General features: G+C 52.5%; 1 protein-coding gene across 2 annotated transcripts; it reads left to right on the forward strand.

Annotated features, from left to right (window-relative positions):
* Positions 1-1,021: 1,021 nt before the first annotated feature.
* RLBP1 (retinaldehyde binding protein 1) lies at positions 1,022-16,168 on the forward strand. Of its 2 annotated transcripts, XM_074964806.1 has the most exons (8): positions 1,024-1,264; positions 3,600-3,637; positions 8,848-8,976; positions 10,728-10,932; positions 12,313-12,491; positions 13,241-13,399; positions 14,453-14,563; positions 15,267-16,167. In XM_074964806.1, exons 2-8 carry the CDS (start codon positions 3,626-3,628, stop codon positions 15,423-15,425), a joined length of 954 nt encoding a protein of 317 aa, XP_074820907.1. In that variant the 5' UTR covers positions 1,024-1,264; positions 3,600-3,625; the 3' UTR covers positions 15,426-16,167. The 2 variants fall into 2 exon arrangements, with proteins under 2 accessions (XP_074820908.1, XP_074820907.1); XM_074964807.1 differs by lacking the exon at positions 14,453-14,563 and having other exon boundaries at positions 1,022-1,264; positions 15,267-16,168.
* The last annotated feature ends 4,091 nt before the right edge of the window (positions 16,169-20,259 follow it).

Genomic DNA, 20,259 nt, shown 5'->3' on the forward strand with positions numbered 1-20,259 from the left:
TTGGTGATCTCTCTTTGTTCAGTTGCAGTTAGATTGCCTCCTGTGAGGAAAGTTACTGTCTTGCCTTTGGCAATGAACATCATTAAAGGCTGCCTCTGTTCCAAGTCTATAGTTGTACCCCAGAGGCATTGTGCACCAAGGCTGGGATGTTTGGTAATTACTAACTCGGTGCCTGCACTGTAATGCTCCACAGCGAGAGGGAAGGGTTGCATCCACAGTTCACTCTCTCTGTGTTTGCACCAGGGTAATTTACAAATTCTAACCATATTTTAATTTAAAAAAAGAAACAAACACCACAGAGCAGCTGTGCATTGCTCATCCTCGCTGGCAGACACACAGCAGCCCTGCCAAGGCCTCAGGATGGGATAGCGGTGGAGTGGGGGTGCTGTAGGTGAGGTGCATTGGTAGAGCTGTGCACATGGGAACCTGTGCTGGACCAGCAAGGGGTGTGCAGGTCGGGGTGGAGGAGCAGCAGAGCTGTGTGGGGCGGGCTGCCCAGCACCTCCATGCACTCTGCTAGTTCTGTTCCCTGGGGCCAGCTCCTCACGCTTTCCTGACCAAATTCCCTCACAAATTCTAACAGCTAATGCATCTGTGAGCCCAAGGGCAGGGCTTGGGAGCAACCTGGTGATTGCCTTTATCCCTGGGCACCTTGGTGGGAATAGGGATGAGCCAGAGCATGGAGGACACAAACATACCCAGGGCCCTTCCCTCTCTCCATCCCTCCCACCCAGCCCCCTTAGCCTCCATTCAGTGATCGCTGTCATGGAGCCATGTCTCTCTGCATTAGAGGACACAGAAGGAGTTTTTGCAGGAGCGGGGAGTGGCACTCTGCCCACTTCCTCTGCCCCCTACTCCCCTTTCCACACTGCCGAATGCTAATGAGCAGGGCCCAGTTACACAATAAGAAGCTTTTATACTTCACTAATCGGCCCAAGATCCCACTGGCTCCCCCCCCTCTCCGCCCCCCTCCCCCGCCAGCCAAGAGCCACTTGCTCTCCCCCTCCCACTCCTCATCTGCCTTTTGTATTTTTTAATGGGGTCTCTTGCCTGTTTTGAGCGGACTTAATTAAAAAGCCTCTGTGAGTGATGCCTTGTGACGGCCTAATCCCAACCCGGTGACTCTACAAAGCTTTCGCCTGGGTTTCCCCCTGCTCCACTCCGGCCCTGCTCACTCCCTCGCTGTCTGTGTCAAGTCTCCTCTCCACTGCCCCCCAACTGCACACGCTGACCCCTCCAGGACGGTTTGGCTTCTCGCAGCCCGGTAAGTATTCGGGACTCTGCGGCTCAGGCTCGTAGTAACAGATGTTAAACCAGGCCCCCTACCTGCTCCTGGGGGCCAACCCAGGATTGGTCCCTATAGCCAGTTCTCCAGGGCTTAGTCCAGTTGTAGTTTGAAATGCCCTGAGCAAGACGCTCCCCTTCCTTCCCTTCCCAGCCTGATAGACAACGGGCAGGGGGAAAGCACTGTAATGGACTGAGTGGCTTTGATCTAAACAGCTCTAGAGAGACTGGCTTCACTGACAGGAGGGACTGGGGGTCCTACAGGATGGAGAGCCCCATGCAGTGCTGCTGCCAACCTGCCAGTCTCCCTCCTGCAGCAGAAGCTGCTCAGAGGAGCTTGGCGGAGACCTTCATGTTTGCAGCTCATCCTCCCTGTTGTGTGTTGACAAACAGCCGCCTTTAGTGGCTGCCCATCTGGGCTGCTCATTAGTGCTTGAGTTACCTGCAGCTGCTCCTGGGAGCTTTGGGAACAGGGCATTTGGGTTCTCAGGAGGGAAGATCTGTTTCTCCATTCAGAACTCTCCCTGCTGGTTCTTCCCAACCCATATGATAGCCTCAGTAACACCACCTCTGGTCCCGCTGTGGAAATGGATCTGACTTTCCAAAAAAGGACTTGAATGTCAAGTCAAGCAGAAACATCAACCCACCTCCGGGAGGGAACAGGGAGCTGGGCAACAAGCATGATGAAAGGAGTCCTACTGTCTGTGGGTGGAAGTTGATCAAGGAGAATTATTTTCTGTCTGGTGCATTCAAACAGGATCCTTCACAGCTAGGATTTGGGCAATAAGGGGGAACAGATGCACCTGCCTGTCAGAGGATTGAGGAACCTCTACCTGAAAAAGTGGATCATGCATGGAAGAGATGCTATGTTTTTTTGCTGTCCAGTGGTTTGAGGTCCAAGAACAGAGCTGAGTGAAGGGCTCAGGATGGGAATAGCAGGAGGTTCAGCAGTTCAGGATCCAGGTGCGCTGGCAGCACTGTGTAGGGTACTCCAGAACTGAAATACCTGCTTGTCAATGGGGGATGAAATGATTCCTAGATAGAGGGGCAAGTTCTTCTCCCACTTATACTTGTGCAGCCCCAGCAAAGTCAAGAAGTAGGTCCATAGTTTGGAAAGCACTCTGGGTCCTTTGGGATTAAGAGCTTGATAGAAATAGAACATATTGTTGCTCTTCATAAAACTTCAGGCAGGTCTGGAGAGTTGCTCTCACAACAAAAGCATGAACTCAAGATACCGCCTCAGATTACAATAGGGGGTTCTGTGCATTCCTCTTCATGTCCCTGCAAAGACTCTTGCGGACCAACTGTAACCCTTGAATTAGAGAACAGGGAGCCATGGAGTCAAGCAGAGAATTAGAAGTGGGAAGGCACCTTTCTGGGAATTGTCCAACCCTACTAGGCAACGCTGGCAGCACAAGACATTAGACTGGCCATCCTGGAAAGACTCTTCTAGCTTTATGGAGGCACCACAGAGCTGCGTGAAACCTCCACCAGAAACCTCTCTTGGACAATCTGACTTTCTTCTTAGTGTATGCAAAACGTAGCTCAGGTGGATTCATCACCAAATTTGGTCCGCTGGTTGTATCATTAGCTTCCCCAGCCCAGGCCGAGTACTGACGGGGAGCAAGACATGAACGCTGATCCATGCCCCGTCTAACCTTCATCAGGTGCCTCTGGCTTAGAGTATTCCACAGCCAAAGTGACTCTCACCAGATCCTTTATGGACTGGTTGCCAGATGAAATTCTCAGCTGGCTCTGTGCACTGGTACCAGCCGTGCTGCATGGAATCCCTCCATCTGCTTCCTGACCACAATGGAACTAGGTGTTTCTGTCTTCCATGAATGAACAAGATAGAACCTAGCTGACTGAGCTCAGGGGGTCTGTGGTGATGCCCACTGAGACCTCCTTATTGCTCAGAATACAGTTTGCCAAAACCCCAGATAGGAGCTGGGAGTCCTCAGCATCCCTGAAAAATCAGTCCCCAGGAGTCAGAATAAAGACACCCAAATTGCAAGGCTATTTTGGCAAACGTTAACCTTAATATTTATAAAACCGCTTGAGTTCCATGGACAGAAGGTGGCATTAATTATCTGAATTAAGTGAAGGGGAGAGGTGGGTATCTGATGGCGAATCCCATTTACATCCCATCTCCAGACAAATTCTCCACCCCTTCTCCTGACTCCTGTAGAGCTGGAGAGCAGGTGGGGTGAGTTCAGGCCAGGGCACAGCTTCCTGGCTGGTGTTGGGGCAGGGGAAAGCTTTAGAAATGCTTCCCCAGCTAGTGTTAATGTGGGATTCTTCCTTGTCTCTTTCAGTGTCCAGTGGACGATAAGGAAGCAGCATGTCTGCAATAGTGAGTACTTCCATTGTTCATTTCTGCACCGTCCCCTCCCCTGCACTAACAGGGAACTCGGGCCAAGAATGGGCCATTGCTCTCCATTCACTCACAGAGCTGGGGAAAGCCAGCTGAGCTGTAAACATTCCTTTTCCACAGTGCCAGGCCCAGGTGATGTGCACAACAACCTCACTCCCCAGTTTCTCAGCCAGCTAGGTGCGGGGATATAAGGTTGGCAGTCAGGTTGGCTCAGCATTGATGTTAATGGGCACACACACACAGACTGATGCTATTCTGAATGGTCAGGGCAGTGATCTAGTGGCTTGCCATGCAGGTATTTACACAGTGTTCGCTGCACCAATCGTGAGCTCACACGCAATGGAAGCTATTGAAATATCTTAGTGCAGTAGAGTGCAACATCTAGCAGGCTGGAAAAGTCCCACTGGCTGGCATCCTGCTGCAGTGACTGTGTGAGAACATGCTGTCTGCCTAGGTGCCTTCCAGGCCCATTTCTTCTCCTACTTTACAGCCTACAGCTCCAGCCATCAGGAAGCTCAGTTCCTTAGAATCATAGAATATCAGGGTTGGAAGGGACCTCAGGAGGTCATCTAGTCCAACCCCCTGCTCAAAGCAGGACCAAGCCCCAACTAAATCATCCAAGCCAGGGCTTTGTCAAGCCTGACCTTAAAAACCTCCAAGGAAGGAGATTCCACCACCTCCCTAGGTAACGCATTCCAGTGCTTCACCATCCTCCTAGTGAAAAAGTTTTTCCTAATATGCAACCTAAACCTCCCCCACTGCAACTTGAGACCATTACTCCTTGTTCTGTCATCTGCTACCACTGAGAACAGTCTAGATTCATCCTCTTTGGAACCCCCTTTCAGGTAGTTGAAAGCAGCTATCAAATCCCGCCTCATTCTTCTCTTCCACAGACTAAACAATCCCAGTTCCCTCAGCCTCTCCTTATAAGTCATGTGTTCCAGTCCCCTAATCATTTTTGTTGCCCTCCGCTGAACGCTTTCCAATTTTTCCACATCCTTCTTGTAGTGTGGGGCCCAAAACTGGACACAGTACTCCAGATGAGGCCTCACCAATGTCGAATAGAGGGGAACGATCACGTCCCTCGATCTGCTGGCAATGCCCCTACTTATACATCCCAAAATGCCATTGGCCTTCTTGGCAACAAGGGCACACTGTTGACTCATATCCAGCTTCTCGTCCACTGTAACCCCTAGGTCCTTTTCTGCAGAACTGCTGCCTAGCCATTCGGTCCCTAGTCTGTAGCGATGCATGGGATTCTTCTGTCCTAAGTGCAGGACTCTGCACTTGTCCTTGTTGAACCTCATCAGATTTCTTTTGGCCCAATCCTCTAATTTGTCTAGATCCTTCTGTATCCTATCCCTACCCTCCAGCGTATCTACCTCTCCTCCCAGTTTAGTGTCATCTGCAAACTTGCTTAGGGTGCAATCCACGCCATCCCCCAGATCATTAATGAAGATATTGAAGAAAACTGGCCTCAGAACCGACCCTTGGGGCACTCCACTTGATACCAGCTGCCAAGTAGATGTGGAGTGATTGATCAGTACCCTTTGAGCCCGACAATCTAGCCAGCTTTCTATCCACCTTATAGTCCATTCATCCAGCCCATATTTCTTTAACTTGCTGGCAAGAATACTGTGGGAGACCGTGTCAAAAGCTTTGCTAAAGTCAAGGAACAACACGTCCACTGCTTTCCCCTCATCCACAGAACCAGTTATCTCGTCATAGAAGGCAATTAGATTAGTCAGGCATGACTTGCCCTTGGTGAATCCATGCTGACTGTTCCTGATCACTTTCCTCTCCTCTAAGTGCTTCAGAATTGATTCCTTGAGGACCTGCTCCATGATTTTTCCAGGGACTGAGGTGAGGCTGACTGGCCTGTAGTTCCCAGGATCCTCCTTCTTCCCTTTTTTAAAGATGGGCACTACATTAGCCTTTTTCCAGTCATCCAGGACCTCCCCTGATCGCCATGAGTTTTCAAAGATAATGGCCAATGGCTCTGCAATCACATCCGCCAACTCCTTTATCACTCTCGGATGCAGCGCATCTGGCCGCATGGACTTTTGCTCGTCCAGCTTTTCTAAATAGTCCCTAACCACTTCTTTCTCCACAGAGGGCTGGTCACCTCCTCCCCATGCTGTGCTGCCCAGTGCAGCAGTCTGGGAGCTGACATTGTTCGTGAAGACAGAGGCAAAAAAAGCACTGAGTACATTAGCTTTTTCCACATTCTATGTCACTAGGTTGTCTCCCTCATTCAGTAAGGGGCCCACACTTTCCTCGACTTTCTTCTTGTTGCTAACATACCTGAAGAAACCCTTCTTGTTACTCGTAACATCTCTTGCTAGCTGCAACTCCAAGTATGATTTGGCCTTCCTGATTTCACTCCTGCATGCCTGAGCAATATTTTTATACTCCTCCCTGGTCATTTGTCCAATCTTCCACTTCTTGTAAGCTTCTTTTTTGTGTTTAAGATCAGCAAGGATTTCACTGTTAAGCCAAGCTGGTCACCTGCCATATTTACTATTCTTTCTACACATCGGGATGGTTTGTCCCTGCAACCTCAATAAGGATTCTTTAAAATACAGCCAGCTCTCCTGGACTCCTTTCCCCTTCATGTTATTCTCCCAGGGGATCCTGCCCGTCAGTTCCTTGAGGTTGTCAAAGTCTGTTTTTCTGAAGTCCAGGATCCGTATTCCACTGCTCTCCTTTCTTCCTTGTGTCAGGATCCTGAACTCGACCATCGCATGGTCACTGTCTCCCAGGTTCCCATCCACTTTTGCTTCCCCTACTAATTCTTCCCGGTTTGTGAACAGCAGGTCAAGAAGAGCTCTGCCCCTAGTTGGTTCCTCCAGCACTTGCACCAGGAAATTGTCCCCTACACTTTCCAAAAACTTCCTGGATTGTCTGTGCACTGCTGTATTTCTCTCCCAGCAGATATCAGGGTGATTGAAGTCTCCCATGAGAAACAGGGCCTGCGATCTAGTAACTTCTGTTAGTTGCCAGAAGAAAGTCTCGTCCACCTCATCCCCCTGGTCTGGTGGTCTATAGCAGACTCCCACCACGACATCACCCTTGTTGCTCACACTTCTAAACTTAATCCAGAGACTCTCAGGTTTTTCTGCAGTTTCATACAGGAGCTCTGAGCAGTCATACTGCTCTCTTACATACAGTGCAACTCCCCCACCTTTTCTGCCCTGCCTGTCCTTCCTGAACAGTTTATATCCATCCATGACAGTACTCCAGTCATGTGAGTTATCCCACCAAGTCTCTGTTATTCCAATCACATCATAATTCCTTGACTGTGCCAGGACTTCCAGTTCTCCCTGCTTGTTTCCCAGGCTTCTTGCATTTGTGTATAGGCACTTGAGATAACTTACTGTTTGTCCTGCTTTCTTAGTACGAGGCAGGAGCCCTCCCCTCTCGCGCTCTCCTGCTCGTGCTTCCTCCTGGTATCCCACTTCCCCACTTACCTCAGGGCTTTGGTCTCCTTCCCCCGGTGAACCTAGTTTAAAGGCCTCCTCACTAGGTTAGCCAGCCTGCTTGCGAAGATGCTCTTCCCTGTCTTCATTAGGTGGAGCCCATCTCTGCCTAGCACTCCTCCTTCTTGGAACACCATCCCATGGTCAAAGAATCCAAAGCCTTCTCTCCGACACCACCTGTGTAGCCATTCGTTGACTTCCACGATTCGACGGTCTCTACCTAGGCCTTTTCCTTTCATGGGTAGGATGGACAAGAACACCACTTGCACCTCAAACTCCTTTATCCTTCTTCCCAGAGCCACGTAGTCTGCAGTGATCTGCTCAAGGTCATTCTTAGCAGTATCATTGGTGCCCACGTGGAGAAGCAGGAAGGGGTAGCGATCTGAGGGCTTGATGAGTCTCGGCAGTCTCCGTCACATCATGAATCCTAGCTCCTGGCAAGCAGCAGACTTCCCGGTTTTCCTGGTCGGGGCGGCAGATAGATCACTCAGTCCCCCTGAGGAGAGAGTCCCCGACCACCACCACCCGCCTCCTTCTCTTGGGAGCGGTGGTCATGGAACCCCCATCCCTAGGACAGTGCATCTCATGCCTTCCAATCGGCTGAGTCTCCTTCTGTTCCCTTCCCTCAGATGTATCATCTAGTCCACTCTCCGCATTAGTACCTGTGGAGAGAACATGAAAACGGTTGTTTACCTGTATCTGCGTTGCTGGTACATGGACACTCCCCTTTCTTCTTCTGGAGGTCACACACTGCCAAATTCCTTCCCCTGCTTCCCTCCAATCCTAATCGCTTCTCCCATCCTCCTGCCTTCCTCTCCCCCACACTTCCTGGGTGTCACCCGCACCTTCTGTTTCCCGAGCTAACAGTCAGACCCCCACCCCCATTCTCCATAGAGCTGGAAGAGGACAGAAGGGGACACTTTTGGGTGGCAGCACTACCAAGTCTCTCATAGCTGGCCATGTGTGTTCTCTGAGCAGCTCCTGTGGCTCATGGTGAGACAGCAAGGACCACGTTTCCTCAGGGTTTCCTCAAAGGCACCCACAAAATCGCACCATGCCATTTGCCCGGGTGATCGCATGTGTTAATGGGGGATTTGTGTGCACAGAGTAAAGGCATTTGCCAACCTCATGAGCTTGAAGGCATCTTTCAAATATAAACTAGATTTATTCTGTCAGCCCACGATAAGTGCAGGAGCCAAAACACAATGGCAGAGGGAACCTTCTCCCTGTCAAACCCTGACACAGGTCCCATTGCAACCTCTTTCCCCATATAAACCAGAACCGAGACCTGACACTTCTTACAGCCCGAGGGAGCCGTCCCCCTGCTGACCCCAACACAGACCCCATTACCTCCCCCAGCCCGAGGGAGCCCTCCCTCTGCTGACCCCAACACAGACCCCATTACTTCCCCCAGCCCAAGGGAGCCCTCCCTCTGCTGAGCCCAATATGGACCCCATTACTTCCCCCAGCCTGAGGGAGCCCTCCCCTTGCTGACCCCAACACTTCCCCCAGCCCAAGGGAGCCCCCCCGCGACTCCCATGGTGACCCTGTTACTTTTGCTGGATAAGTCAGCGCAGGGAGCTGGCATCTCAGGTGTTGCCGTGGGCACAGTAGGCATCTCTGCTCTCAGGGCTTACTGAATGAACAGCCCCAGCCTGGGCCTGGCGAGCCTGGCAATGTCTTCTCATCGAGTTGTGGTTTTGGTCCCAGACTGGAACGTTCCGGATCGTCTCCGAGGAGGAGCAAGCCCTTCGCACCAAACTCGAGCGACTCACCACTAAGGACCATGGCCCCATCTTCGGAAAGTGTGACAAAGTCCCCCCACACACCATTCAGAAGGTGAGAGCCACAGCATGGGAGAGGGGGCAGGAAAGCCAGGCCCACGGGGAGGTCACATACCAGGGGGTGGGGAGCAAGTGAGGGGGCAGGAGGTACCAAGGAGATGGGAACAGGCCGGATTCTCCTTTGAAGCATCTGAGGCTGAGCCTCTGCCCCTGCTCATCATCCCCTGCTACCTATCAACGTTCCCAGCCCCACATTGCTCCCATTACTCAGACAAGACCCTAGTCATTCCCCACCTCCACAAGGCTGCTGACCATGCTGGCCACTAGATGCCACTGAGCACTCAGCCGGGGCAGAGTGCCTTTCTCTGGCTGGCCGGGCTGTATACAATATATTTGCATGGCTGACTCTTCCTCTGGGGTTTGTACCCCACCACTCTGCCACTTGGCTGCCTGCTATTGAGGCTCCTCAGGCTCCTTGCCAGGAGCCCCCGCTGGTTAGCGGAGCACAGGGAGAGATGGTTGTCTGGGGAGGGGCTTTAACCCCATCCCTGCCAGGGGATACATGCAACCCCTTTGCGGTGTTTCTGGGGGAGTGTGAACAGGCTGCCCCCCACAAACAAACCCATCGGATAGTGAGAGAGGAGGGGACAAGTGTATGGGGGAGGCAGGTGGCTAAGTCTCAGCCACAAGGAGGCAGAGGGGAGGTGTAATAGAGGAAGGGGATAAGGCTTAGTTGTGCGGTGTAGGATGTGTCCCCTCCAGCAGAGTGAGGAAGGGGATTAATCTGCTCTGATCTCAGAGGAAATCTCTCCAATGGATCCTTTGTCTGAGGGAGCAGGTCTGGAAGCTTCCTCACAGGAGCCTCATTTAAGGATGAGAGACGGACACCAAGCCCCTACAGTGACACTGGCACAGCTGCCCTCCTCCATAATCTGGGTCTCGAGGAGTGATGTGGCCAACAGCTCACAGGCCAACTCACAGAGAACAGGCCAGGCGATGACATGGAATCTGCCAAGCAAGGCAGAGACACTGTCCCAAATCCTCCATCCCAGAGCAGAGCCAAGGTCTGCCGGACTGGAGAGCAACACTGCTCTAACCAGCACGGGGTCACACAGGCAAATGGGGAGCAGACGTCTTTGCGCAATCTGACAATACTCAAGAAAGGCGAGTAATGAGAGCAGGGGGGTGTGGGGAGGTACAAGGCAGGCTGGAGGGGAATCAGCAGGGCGGGGTGGAATCCCAAGACTGGGACAGCAGAGATGTGGGGCTGCGAAGGTGCTTTAAGGCAGGACTGAGGTGCCATGGAAACCCGTTTGGCTAGATTAAGTTAATCAGAAGGGCATTCAAAGAGCAGCGAGGGGACAGTCTGCACAGCCCGACTCTGCTCTGCCTGGCTGCGGCCAGTTATCCATTTCATGAGCAGTACCTTAGCCCCTCACTAATGTCAAACCTAAAACCGCCTCTTGGTGCTCAGGCATCTGAAGCTAACTCCTCTTGCAGCTGCTACTAATGCAGGTGATGAGTCAGTTCCTCATGGGAGGCTTGGAGGCCAGGGCCCTGACAGAGCCCCTGGGCCTAGGGTGACTGCACAGGCTGGCAGGCCTGGTCTTTCCTGCAGCTGAAGCAGGAGAGTCTGGGGGCCAGTAAAGCAGCAGTAAATGGCACATGAAGTCTTCAGCAGGGGCCTGCGCTACGGGGGCAGGAGGCCCTGTGTTCTGGCCGTGCAGTCATGGGTCCGGGAGCCTCGCTCCCTCTAAGCAGTGCTACTGCTGCATCAGGCGCCTGTCTCCTTCCACCCTGCCCTAGGCAAAGGACGAGCTGAATGAGACAGAGGAGAAGCGGGAGTCGGCCGTGAAGGAGCTCCGGGAGCTGGTGCGTGAGAGAGGCAGCGGGGGCGAGGAGGTGTGCAAGGCAGTGGCGGAGAAGATGACAGGAAAGGATGACTCCTTCTTCCTTCGCTTCATCCGCGCCCGCAAGTTCGACGTCAACAGAGCTTATGACCTACTGAAAGGTGGAGCACTCCCTTCCTCTCCACTAACCTTCCCTAGTCCCCAAGCTGGGGGCAAGGGCACCCCCCGCTCATGTGGGCAGATCCTTATCCCCCTTCCATCAACAGTAGCCCATGTCCCACCCCAGGCCTGCTGTCAAGTAAGACATAGGGCTCCATGCAGCATCCATCCCCACCGTCTTACACTCTGCGGAGAGGGGCTGATGTCCCCATTTGCCCCAGTGTATCCTGCTGCTGCCAGGGTCCAGGTGTAAGAATGATGTAAGGGGAGAAGATAAGAGGTGGGCGAAAGGACTGGAGGTTGTGGGGCAAGCAGATGATGCCAGAGGGGCAGGTGAGGCCAGTGTGGGGCAGGCAGGAGCAGTGAGGTGCTCAGCTCCTCTGGGAGCTCTTGCCCTAGGTTTCCAACAGGCAGTGACAACTGAAGCATCTCTGTGTGCTGACCTGCTGAGACAGGTTGGGGTGGAGGGAAGGGGGAGATGGAAAGGTGGCCCCAGACTGAGGTGGCCACAAAGGCCTTGGCTCTGGCTCCAGGCTCCTTTGTTTCTGTGTCTGGGATAACGAGGCCATAATTAGTGGCAGTGGATTGGAAGATAAGCAGAAGCCGCTGGCAAGGGACGCACTTTGTCCATTGGCATTTTCCCAGGGCGAGTTTCCTCATTTCATGCCTGACAGCCTTTAATGGCTACAGGATGCCAGGAAAAGTGGGGCTGGAGGCGGGGCTGGCTATGGGAGAGTGCAGCGAGTCACCCAGCAGCGGAGGAACGAAACAACCTACACCATCAAAATCACTGATCAGGCTCCCGAGACTGAGGAGGGACATGGGGGTGTCAGCTGGGGCTCTCGAGATGAGGAGGGGTAATATGCTGCCAGGGAAGGACAACTGTGGCTCCCAGTTGGGGAGAGCTGTGATGTGCCAGGCTGGAGCAGGTTTTTAGCTGTGCTGGTCTCAAACTGGGTACCTTCAAGATCCTTGGGTACCAAGCAGGAAAGAAGGGTAACGTTCTGTGCTGGGTGGTACTTCTGAATCTCATCTGAGTGGAGTGTGGCACTGCCCTGACCACAGCTAGTAGATTCCCCTTTGCCCTGTGGAGTACCATTCACTTGTGCAGCGAGTTTAGGGTGCTCCAACATCTTGTGGCTGACATGAACCAGGCCTGACTGGAGCTCTGGGCGTGGGCCTTTGTGCAGTCCAAAACCACACCTTATTCTGCATTGGGAACACACAAGATCCAGCAGCAGCTAGAACCAGACTCCTTGGCCCTTCACTCATCGCAGTGCAAGCTGCTTGCGGGTAGGGCCCGGTCCCGGCGCTGACATCGGGGAAGGGAATTTGTTCTCATCCCGGACCTTGGCATACACTCTCTCTCTTGCTGACTCCAGGCTATGTAAACTTCCGCCAGCAGTACCCAGAGCTCTTTGATAACCTGACGCCCGAGGCTGTGCGCAGCACCATCGAGGCTGGCTACCCCGGCATCCTGGCCAGCAGGGACAAATACGGCCGAGTGGTGATGCTCTTCAACATTGAGAACTGGGACTACGAAGAGATCACTTTTGACGAGGTCAGCTCAGCTGTGCTGCTCGGACATGTCAGAGCTCCACTCCTCATGCACTCCCAGGGGTATCCGATCCCGGGCTCCTCTTTCCCTCAGTTAGAGCAGGGGGTCCCACCCCTCCCATTCTGGGGATCAAGGTCTAAGCAAAGCTATTTCCCCCAGGCTTGATGTTACTAAGTAATATCTCTGCTTGCATGGCTAGAGCATGTTCCAGCCCAAGGGAACCCTGAACACACTCCACAGGCCATAAGAAGCAGGTGTCACAGTGCTAACAACACTTAGAATTCAGATAGCACGTTTCATCAGCAGAACTCGGAGTACTTTACAAAGCAAGGTCACTATTGCTATCCCCATTATACAGAGAGGGGAAGGGACCTGCCCAAACACACTCAGCAGGTGAGACGAGTCTGCACTGTGTAACTTACACGTTCTCTTGACCCATCTTGAGTCACATGGTACCCAATTGTATTTATGGGAATCACTCATGTAGCACTAAAATGCACCAGCCTCTAGGGTGGAATAGGGCAGCTGTTTAACAGCACACAGCAACACCGCATAATGTGGATAAGAAATGAGGCAGAAACCTGGAGAATTCAGGCAGGCAGAATATCATTGGCAGAGCTGGAACTTGAATAGGATGTTGGGGATAACACTCCGATTCTGAGGAAATATGCTAGGGGATCCATAATGGCTGGACCTGGCCAGGCCCTTGCACTTGCATGTTAATGACCTCTGTCTCTCTTCCTCCGGCTCAGATTCTTCGCGCATATTGCGTTATCTTAGAGAAGCTGCTGGAGAACGAAGAGACCCAGATCAACGGACTCTGCATCATTGAGAACTTCAAGGGCTTCACCATGCAGCAGGCGTCTGGCATCAAACCCTCCGAACTCAAGAAGATGGTGGATATGCTGCAGGTGAAGCTATCCCTCTGCTACCCCCATGTAGGCAACAAGAGGGGGATACAGGCTTAGGTTGCCCATAGGAGATGGGACTCAAAGCAGTGGCAAACGAACCCTGTGGAATCTGCAGGGCCATGAGGCGTTCACCTGGCCCAGGGAGGGGATAAGCCAAGGATAGCAGCACTAAGGTATTTTAGGTATAGAAAATGCCTTTATGTAGACAGGCACGACTGTACTAGTAAGATCCATACTGGAGCTCTCATCATTCAGTACTGGCAGGGACTACACTGGGCAGCCAAGACTCGCTGGCTGATGCAAACATCCTTGCTGAAAGCAGCACATTGCAGAGGGAGTCTGAAGCCAGAAATGGTATCCTAGTAATGGGTTCATTAGAAGTTCATAATTCCTGTGAAGATACAGCTCCACCTAGCAGATGTGGCATTCCCTGGGCTGCTCTTTGCCCTGCTTGGCAGCGCAAGCGTGGTTGGCATCATTCTGCAAGACCATCTTCTCAGCCCTCAGCCCCACCAAAAAGTTACTTCTGAAAGTGAAGTCACCATCCTCTACCGTGTTCGCTGGCTGATGTCCTGTCCCATGCACAAGGTCCATCCCCACCATTCTCCCCACTGAGACACTAGTTGGGCTGGACAAAGATTCACACCCAGAATTTGGCTGATCCTGTGCTCTTGGAATAAGACCAAAGAGAGGGGGCTCCGGCAGCTCCCGCCAGAAGAACTAGATTGTAGAGAGGTATTTCTCCTGTGGACCTTGAGGTGCTACTGCTGCCTAGCAACGCCTTAGCACACAATTGGCTTTGCACGGTGGCAGAAGAGGATGCACAGCCCTCAGTAGTAGGGTAACACAAAAGGGCCCTCAAGATGGTTGCAAGAAGTGGGGTTTTAACAGGGAATGGGGTGATGGGAAAAGGAGGAGAGGAGGAAAGAAATAGCCCATCTACGGTGACTTTTTCCACCTATGCCACGGCTGCCTTGCCCCGCCTGCATAGTGCTTTCTTGGCATGCCCACGCTGCCCATGTAACACTCTTTGTATGGGTTTGGGATCTGTAGGACTCCTTCCCAGCTCGATTCAAGGCTATTCACTTCATCCACCAGCCTTGGTATTTCACCACCACCTACAACGTGGTCAAACCTTTCCTGAAGAGCAAACTCCTGGAGAGGGTGAGTGTGGGGGAAGGGCCAGCATGAACTGTCCTTGCAGATGCAGAGAGGGGTGGGACCAGGGAACACAAAGGCTCTGACCCAAATCAGGACAAAGCAAAGAAAACCCAAGGGATAAAGTGATGTCTTCTGCTTCTCTGCCTAATGGCTTCTCTGCTCCTGGGTGGACTGTGCTGATGCCAGTCTGCTAGACAATGAGAGAAACGCAGTCAATGGCTAAATGGATAAACATGCTCAAACCTGGTTTATCGACCTCCCATTGAGCTGTAGTGTTGCCCGTAGTTAGGGTTTTACTGAGCTCTTCCCAGCAATGCCAGGGTGCAGGAGCTGGTAGGTATGCACAGACAGGGCCCTGTAGGAAAATGGGTCGAACACGGAGGGGTGTATGAAGTGGTGGGGGCACCTGCTCACTGCATTTGGCTCACCATGCCCAGGTGGATGACAGTGCTAAGATCACCCCCGCTGCTGTTTCATTTGGGGACCAGCTGGGAAGATAAACTTGCAGTGCCCCTCAAGGAAGAGCTGTTTGCGTGGCTCATGGTTAGTCTGCTGAGGGCCTACGCCAGCCATCCAACTGGCATCATCTGGCTTCCTCAGGACTGGGGCATGCTGTCTAGGAGGATGTGCTCCCCTTTGTGTGTCTGAAACCCCCTGTGCCGTGGCTGTGCTCAGCTCTGTGTCCCTCCTTCCCATCTCACTCCAGGTCTTTGTGCATGGGGAGGAGCTGGAGTCCTTCTACCAGGAGATCGATGCTGACATCCTGCCAGCAGATTTTGGTGGTAACCTGCCCAAATATGATGGCAAAGCCATTGCTGAGAAGCTTTTCGGGCCTCAGTTCGAGGCTGAAGACACGGCTCTATAAAGCAGATCCCCTCCCTGCTTCCCTATACAATAGGACTAGAAGTGGCCCTTTAACCACCCCCTTACTGTAGCATTGATCGCATGACCGCTTGTGATGAGAAACTCTGGGTGCGTACCTCCACGCATGCTCTTTACCCGTCCAAACTCCCACAAGGCAGCAGGGCCTGCTGCCCTGGGTCTTGGGAAGGATCTTTTCTCTCCAGTTGTCCATCAGGGAAAGCAACCCATAAATGGCCTGCTCCATAGTACGCCCTGAAACTGCTAGGAGAGGACAGAGCAGCAACTGAATGGGGAAAGAGAGGGTCAGGCTGCTTGGAAGAGGCAATCAGAACTACCACTGCTTAACCCCTCCCCTCACCTGAACACTGGACCGTGGCTGCTCCCCTGCTAGCCTCCAGCCTGGGTAGTGTAGTAGCTGCAAGTGCCTGCCTTTCCTTGTGCTTGCTGGCCTGGCTTGTGAGGGTGAGAGGCAGTGGGAAAGCAGATCTCTAAGGCCAGTATTTGCCCATCCAAAGCAGCGTACTTGGAGGCCTCGCTAGTGACAGGTGGCTACAGCTGAGGAAGGGAAGCAGTGTGGCGGGAAAGCAGTAGGACAGGCCCCGGTAGTGGAGAGAGAGAGCGCCGAGCATCACGTGCAACTGTGTGGATGACACAGCCAGAGTCCATCATCGCAGGAGAGCCCCAAGAGGTGCTGTTTGAAATCTGTACACAGAGAAATAAAGTGCTCAACAGCTGGGATGCTTTGGGTCCCTTTGCATTGGAGGGGCAGGGACTGCACATAAATGGGCCGAGGAGTGTCATTGATGGCCAGGAAGAGGCTAGATGCACTGTGTTTCTAAGGGTTGGTGAAAGGTTGTGCCCAGAAGGAGAGGATGCAGATAGCACTCCACCTTCCTCCAGTGATGCCAGGGGAGCTGGTGCAGCAGAAGGGACATAGGCTGCATCAGGAACAGCCAGTGGAGCGTCCTTGATGCTAGCACCCCCACCAGTGGTGCTGACAGCCCTTCTCACTGGAGAGGCCAAGGCTGGAATGTGCCATGGAGCCCGAGCTCCCTATTCTCCCTTCTCCAGCAGGACTACTAAGAGTCTTAATCATGGGCCCTTTGACTTCATTGGCCTCCAGGCAACAAGCACAAGAGGAGCCCGAAGAGAGTCATGGCTTGGAGAAAAGCTAATTTCTCTCTGTCCAAAGGCTTCATAGTCACCCTCTAACAGTTAAGCTGTGGCTATAGCCCAATCCCTCTTTCCTTCCCTCCTCCCATTCTCAGCTCTCCAGCTACACACCAGTACCCTTAATTTGCAGGGGCCCATCTGAAATGGTTGGAGATGGAGGATGCCGACAAGGGGTCCATTCATCAGGGCACTGGCTCAGACTCAAACCAAACAGGATGTCTGCTCTGAAGCTGCAGGGAGGATGGGGCCTGTCTGAGCAGAGAGGGCTGGGGCTACATCAGCCTTCCCCAGCAACAGTACCCATTCTCCCGGCACATCTGTGCATGCAAGCTCCAGACCTGCCCCAGAATCAGCATCAGGCAGGATTCCTGAGGAGGTGATGGGGCAGTGGTCAACTGACTTGGTTCTGTATTACTTTACTGATACCCGGTTTGCACTACAGGATCACGCCTGCTAGGGTTTAGTACAGCCCAAAACTCTGCTGGGGCAGCCAGCAGCAGGCAGGTAAGAAGCCACTACTCCCCTTTCAATTTGCGTCAGCCAGTTCATTGTGGGGATTGGTATCTGCAGCAATCTCAAAGATATTGTGCCACATGGTCATACAGCCAGCAACCTGTGGCAGAGCACAAGCTAGTCCAAGCCAGTGATGCTGCAACATGGGCCCCTTGCAGGGGGTGGGAAGGCGTCTCCCCACAAAGCAGGTACAGAGCTCATAACATGCCCATCAGCAGAGGATTCAAGGGCCTGAAGGTAGCAAGTCTTTTGGCACTTAGCTAGGATGCCGCCCCCATTTTAAGGCCTCTCAACATTTAGGGCTGTTCACATCTACTTTCAGTTGAATGACTAGATTACCTCGTAAGCCTCAGTGCAGCAAAGGGAAACAATCAGACGTAGGCTGGGATTAAGCCAGTGCCTCGGCAGAGAAAGAACTGGCACTGGACTCAGACGGGTCAGTGCATTGCTCTCAGAGGAGCTCTGCCCAAAGCAAGAAAGAATTTAAGCTGTAGCAGACACTGTCAGCGAGAGCAATTGTTGACGAGTTTAGAGGTTCTCACTCAATAGAGGGCACGACACCCCTCTTCCGGCCAAATACAATTCATTTTACACGGGGGCATCTAAATCCTAGTCGAGAGGCAGGCAATGAGGGCACTTCCCCACCCCTCCTGTCACTTACACGCCATGCAAGACATTTTGGAGACCTGCTGCACAGCCAGGAGCCTGTTGCAGGGGAAATGAAACAGGATCAACTAGCCACCGTGATCTGAGTGAAGGAAACACACAGGAAGGCATTTTGTGCCAACAAATGAAGGGGGCTCTGGCTGGTTTTGGCTGTGCTTTGCTATGCAGTAGGGTCAGCCAACAGGTGGTTAACTCTTCAGAGGTGTCATTTCCCAAACATTCAGGCTACAGTAGCGATTAGGAGACTGGATTTATTTCCAGCTCCTAACAGGTTAAGACACCTCCGCCTTCTCCCTCTCTTCACCACTTTCAGACAGGCTGATTTAAGAGCCAGCAGCCCCGCCATCTGGTCTGAGAGGAGCTACCGTGGTTCCAGGCAGAAGGAAAGGGGTTGATGTGCCAGCATTCACATTTTCGGATGGTGTAGAAGGCACCAGCCATGTAGGGACTCATTCACCACTCCTGCCTACTCTTTCCAAACCTGCACCAAAATCATCATCTCTCCACAAAGAAGCTCCCAGCCATCTTCTGATTGTGGGGGAAGGAGCAGGCAGGAGAACAAGGAAGGGGGATACAGAATGAACTGGGCAAAAGATGACCAAGCAAGATACATACTTTAACCAGAACTTGTTACACAAAGGAGAACAGACACATGGTGTACAACCAGGGCAAGACTGCAGCATCCAGCAGCAGAACACTCCCAGCCAGAGCTTCAGATGTGTTGTTCCTTCCAGCCAGGACAGCTCTGGCCGATAGAGCACATAGAATTTCCCCTTATGGAGCATGTGGGGATTAACACAGGATTATTTAATGTTTTAGGCATAGCTTTTCATGGTGCAGAGGGAGCGGAGGATACTTGGCCCTTGTGGAAAACCAGGCCCTATGAATTCTCAGCTTTCCAAGGAGACACTAGTCTATACCGCCCTCCAAGCCCCCACCCCGGTGCTATGTCCTGGATAGATTTAGGTGTGGGCTGGTCAGGTTGCACAGGACAGATGAGTAGTGCAAGTATGTCCCTGGTAAGTGGGACAAGGCAACATGCCCTAGGGCAGGAGAGAGTACATCAAGTGGCTGAAGGCAGCTTAGGCCACGTTATGCAAGTCATGGCGGTGACCAGTGGGAGGAGACTGTAGTGAGAGAGGGGCACTGTACTGTATCAGAGGCAGGGACTGCTGGGAATGCCCAGTGGCTGAGTTTGCAGACTGGAAAAGGAGAAGCAGGACCATATAGCCAGAAGAATATGCTAAAGTCTGCCAACTGCAATCTCCAGAAGACGGATTGGGACGAGGGTGCCTGGGCCAGTGTCCAGTTGCTAGACAATGTGGAGGGCACTTGCCCTGACCCCAAGGTGGGCACAGCCTAATCCAGAAGTCAGTCATCTGTGAGAAATTGGAATCTTTGGTATTAAATGGAGGCAGATAGCTTCTCTGTGGCATTTCTAGTGCTGCTGTGGATGGGTGGGGTACCAATGGCATTATCTACTGCCTGGGGTAATTTTAAGCAGAATGAGAGCTTTGAGCAGCTGAGAGGGCAGGTGGGCTGGTGCCACATATGCACCTCAGCTGCCCCAGCGGAGATAGATCTAAGCTGGGTAGCAGTGCTCTTCTGAGGAGCATCAGACCCATTGGGGGAAGGAGAAGGGGATTACACAGCATAAGGAGCAGAATCAGGGTGCGCTCCAACAGACTGATAGGGATGAGGGTGCAAGTAGCTGCTTTTGAATGAGAGGTTCTAACCCTCAGGAGGGCTGCTTGGCTGTAGAGAGACAGCGGTCCAGGGCCTTTCAGTAGGCAGGACTGTTGACCTACCTGATTTCATCTGCCTGCAATCCCTTTCAAGTGGCAGGTTGACAAAGCACTGCCACCTTGCAGCAGGAGCCTTCTCTGCACTGCAGCTTTTTCAGACCTGAGCCAGGCCCCTTGCTCTGGACCCAGTAGCTTTGCAGTTTGAGATGAACATGGTCTGAAAGATACCACCTTGCCCATTGCCAGAGTTCCCAAATGCACCGCTCACTTCATGCATCAGTTGCTAATGAAACTCCACATGACAACTTCCCAGGACAAGGTACTTCCCCAAAGCAGTGGCAGTGCATGAAATCATTACCTCCCTCTGCAATTCTGTATTTTGTTCTGGTCACTTCATCTAAAAATTCAGTAGGAAAAAAAAGGGTACAGAGATGGGCAGCAAAAATGATTAAAGGCTTGAATCAGGACATAAGACAACAAACCAACAGGAATGTGTAGGAACAAACTGCCCTACCCCGCCCCAGCAATTTAATGAAACCAGCCATTGTTGGAATTCTACCACTGGCTGCTGTAGGAACCAGATATCTGATTAGGCAGACTGCTGGTCTGCTCCAATATAGTCATTTCCGAATGGCAAGGTGGTACCCTCCTAGAGCACGGATCAGTCTGGAATTCAGAGCTTTGTAAGGACAGTTAGAATGTCCATGGACACCAGACACCATCTGAGAGGTGTAGGGA

Source organism: Natator depressus, chromosome 10 (genome assembly GCF_965152275.1).
Source record: "Natator depressus isolate rNatDep1 chromosome 10, rNatDep2.hap1, whole genome shotgun sequence".
Lineage (NCBI taxonomy): Eukaryota > Metazoa > Chordata > Testudines > Cheloniidae > Natator > Natator depressus.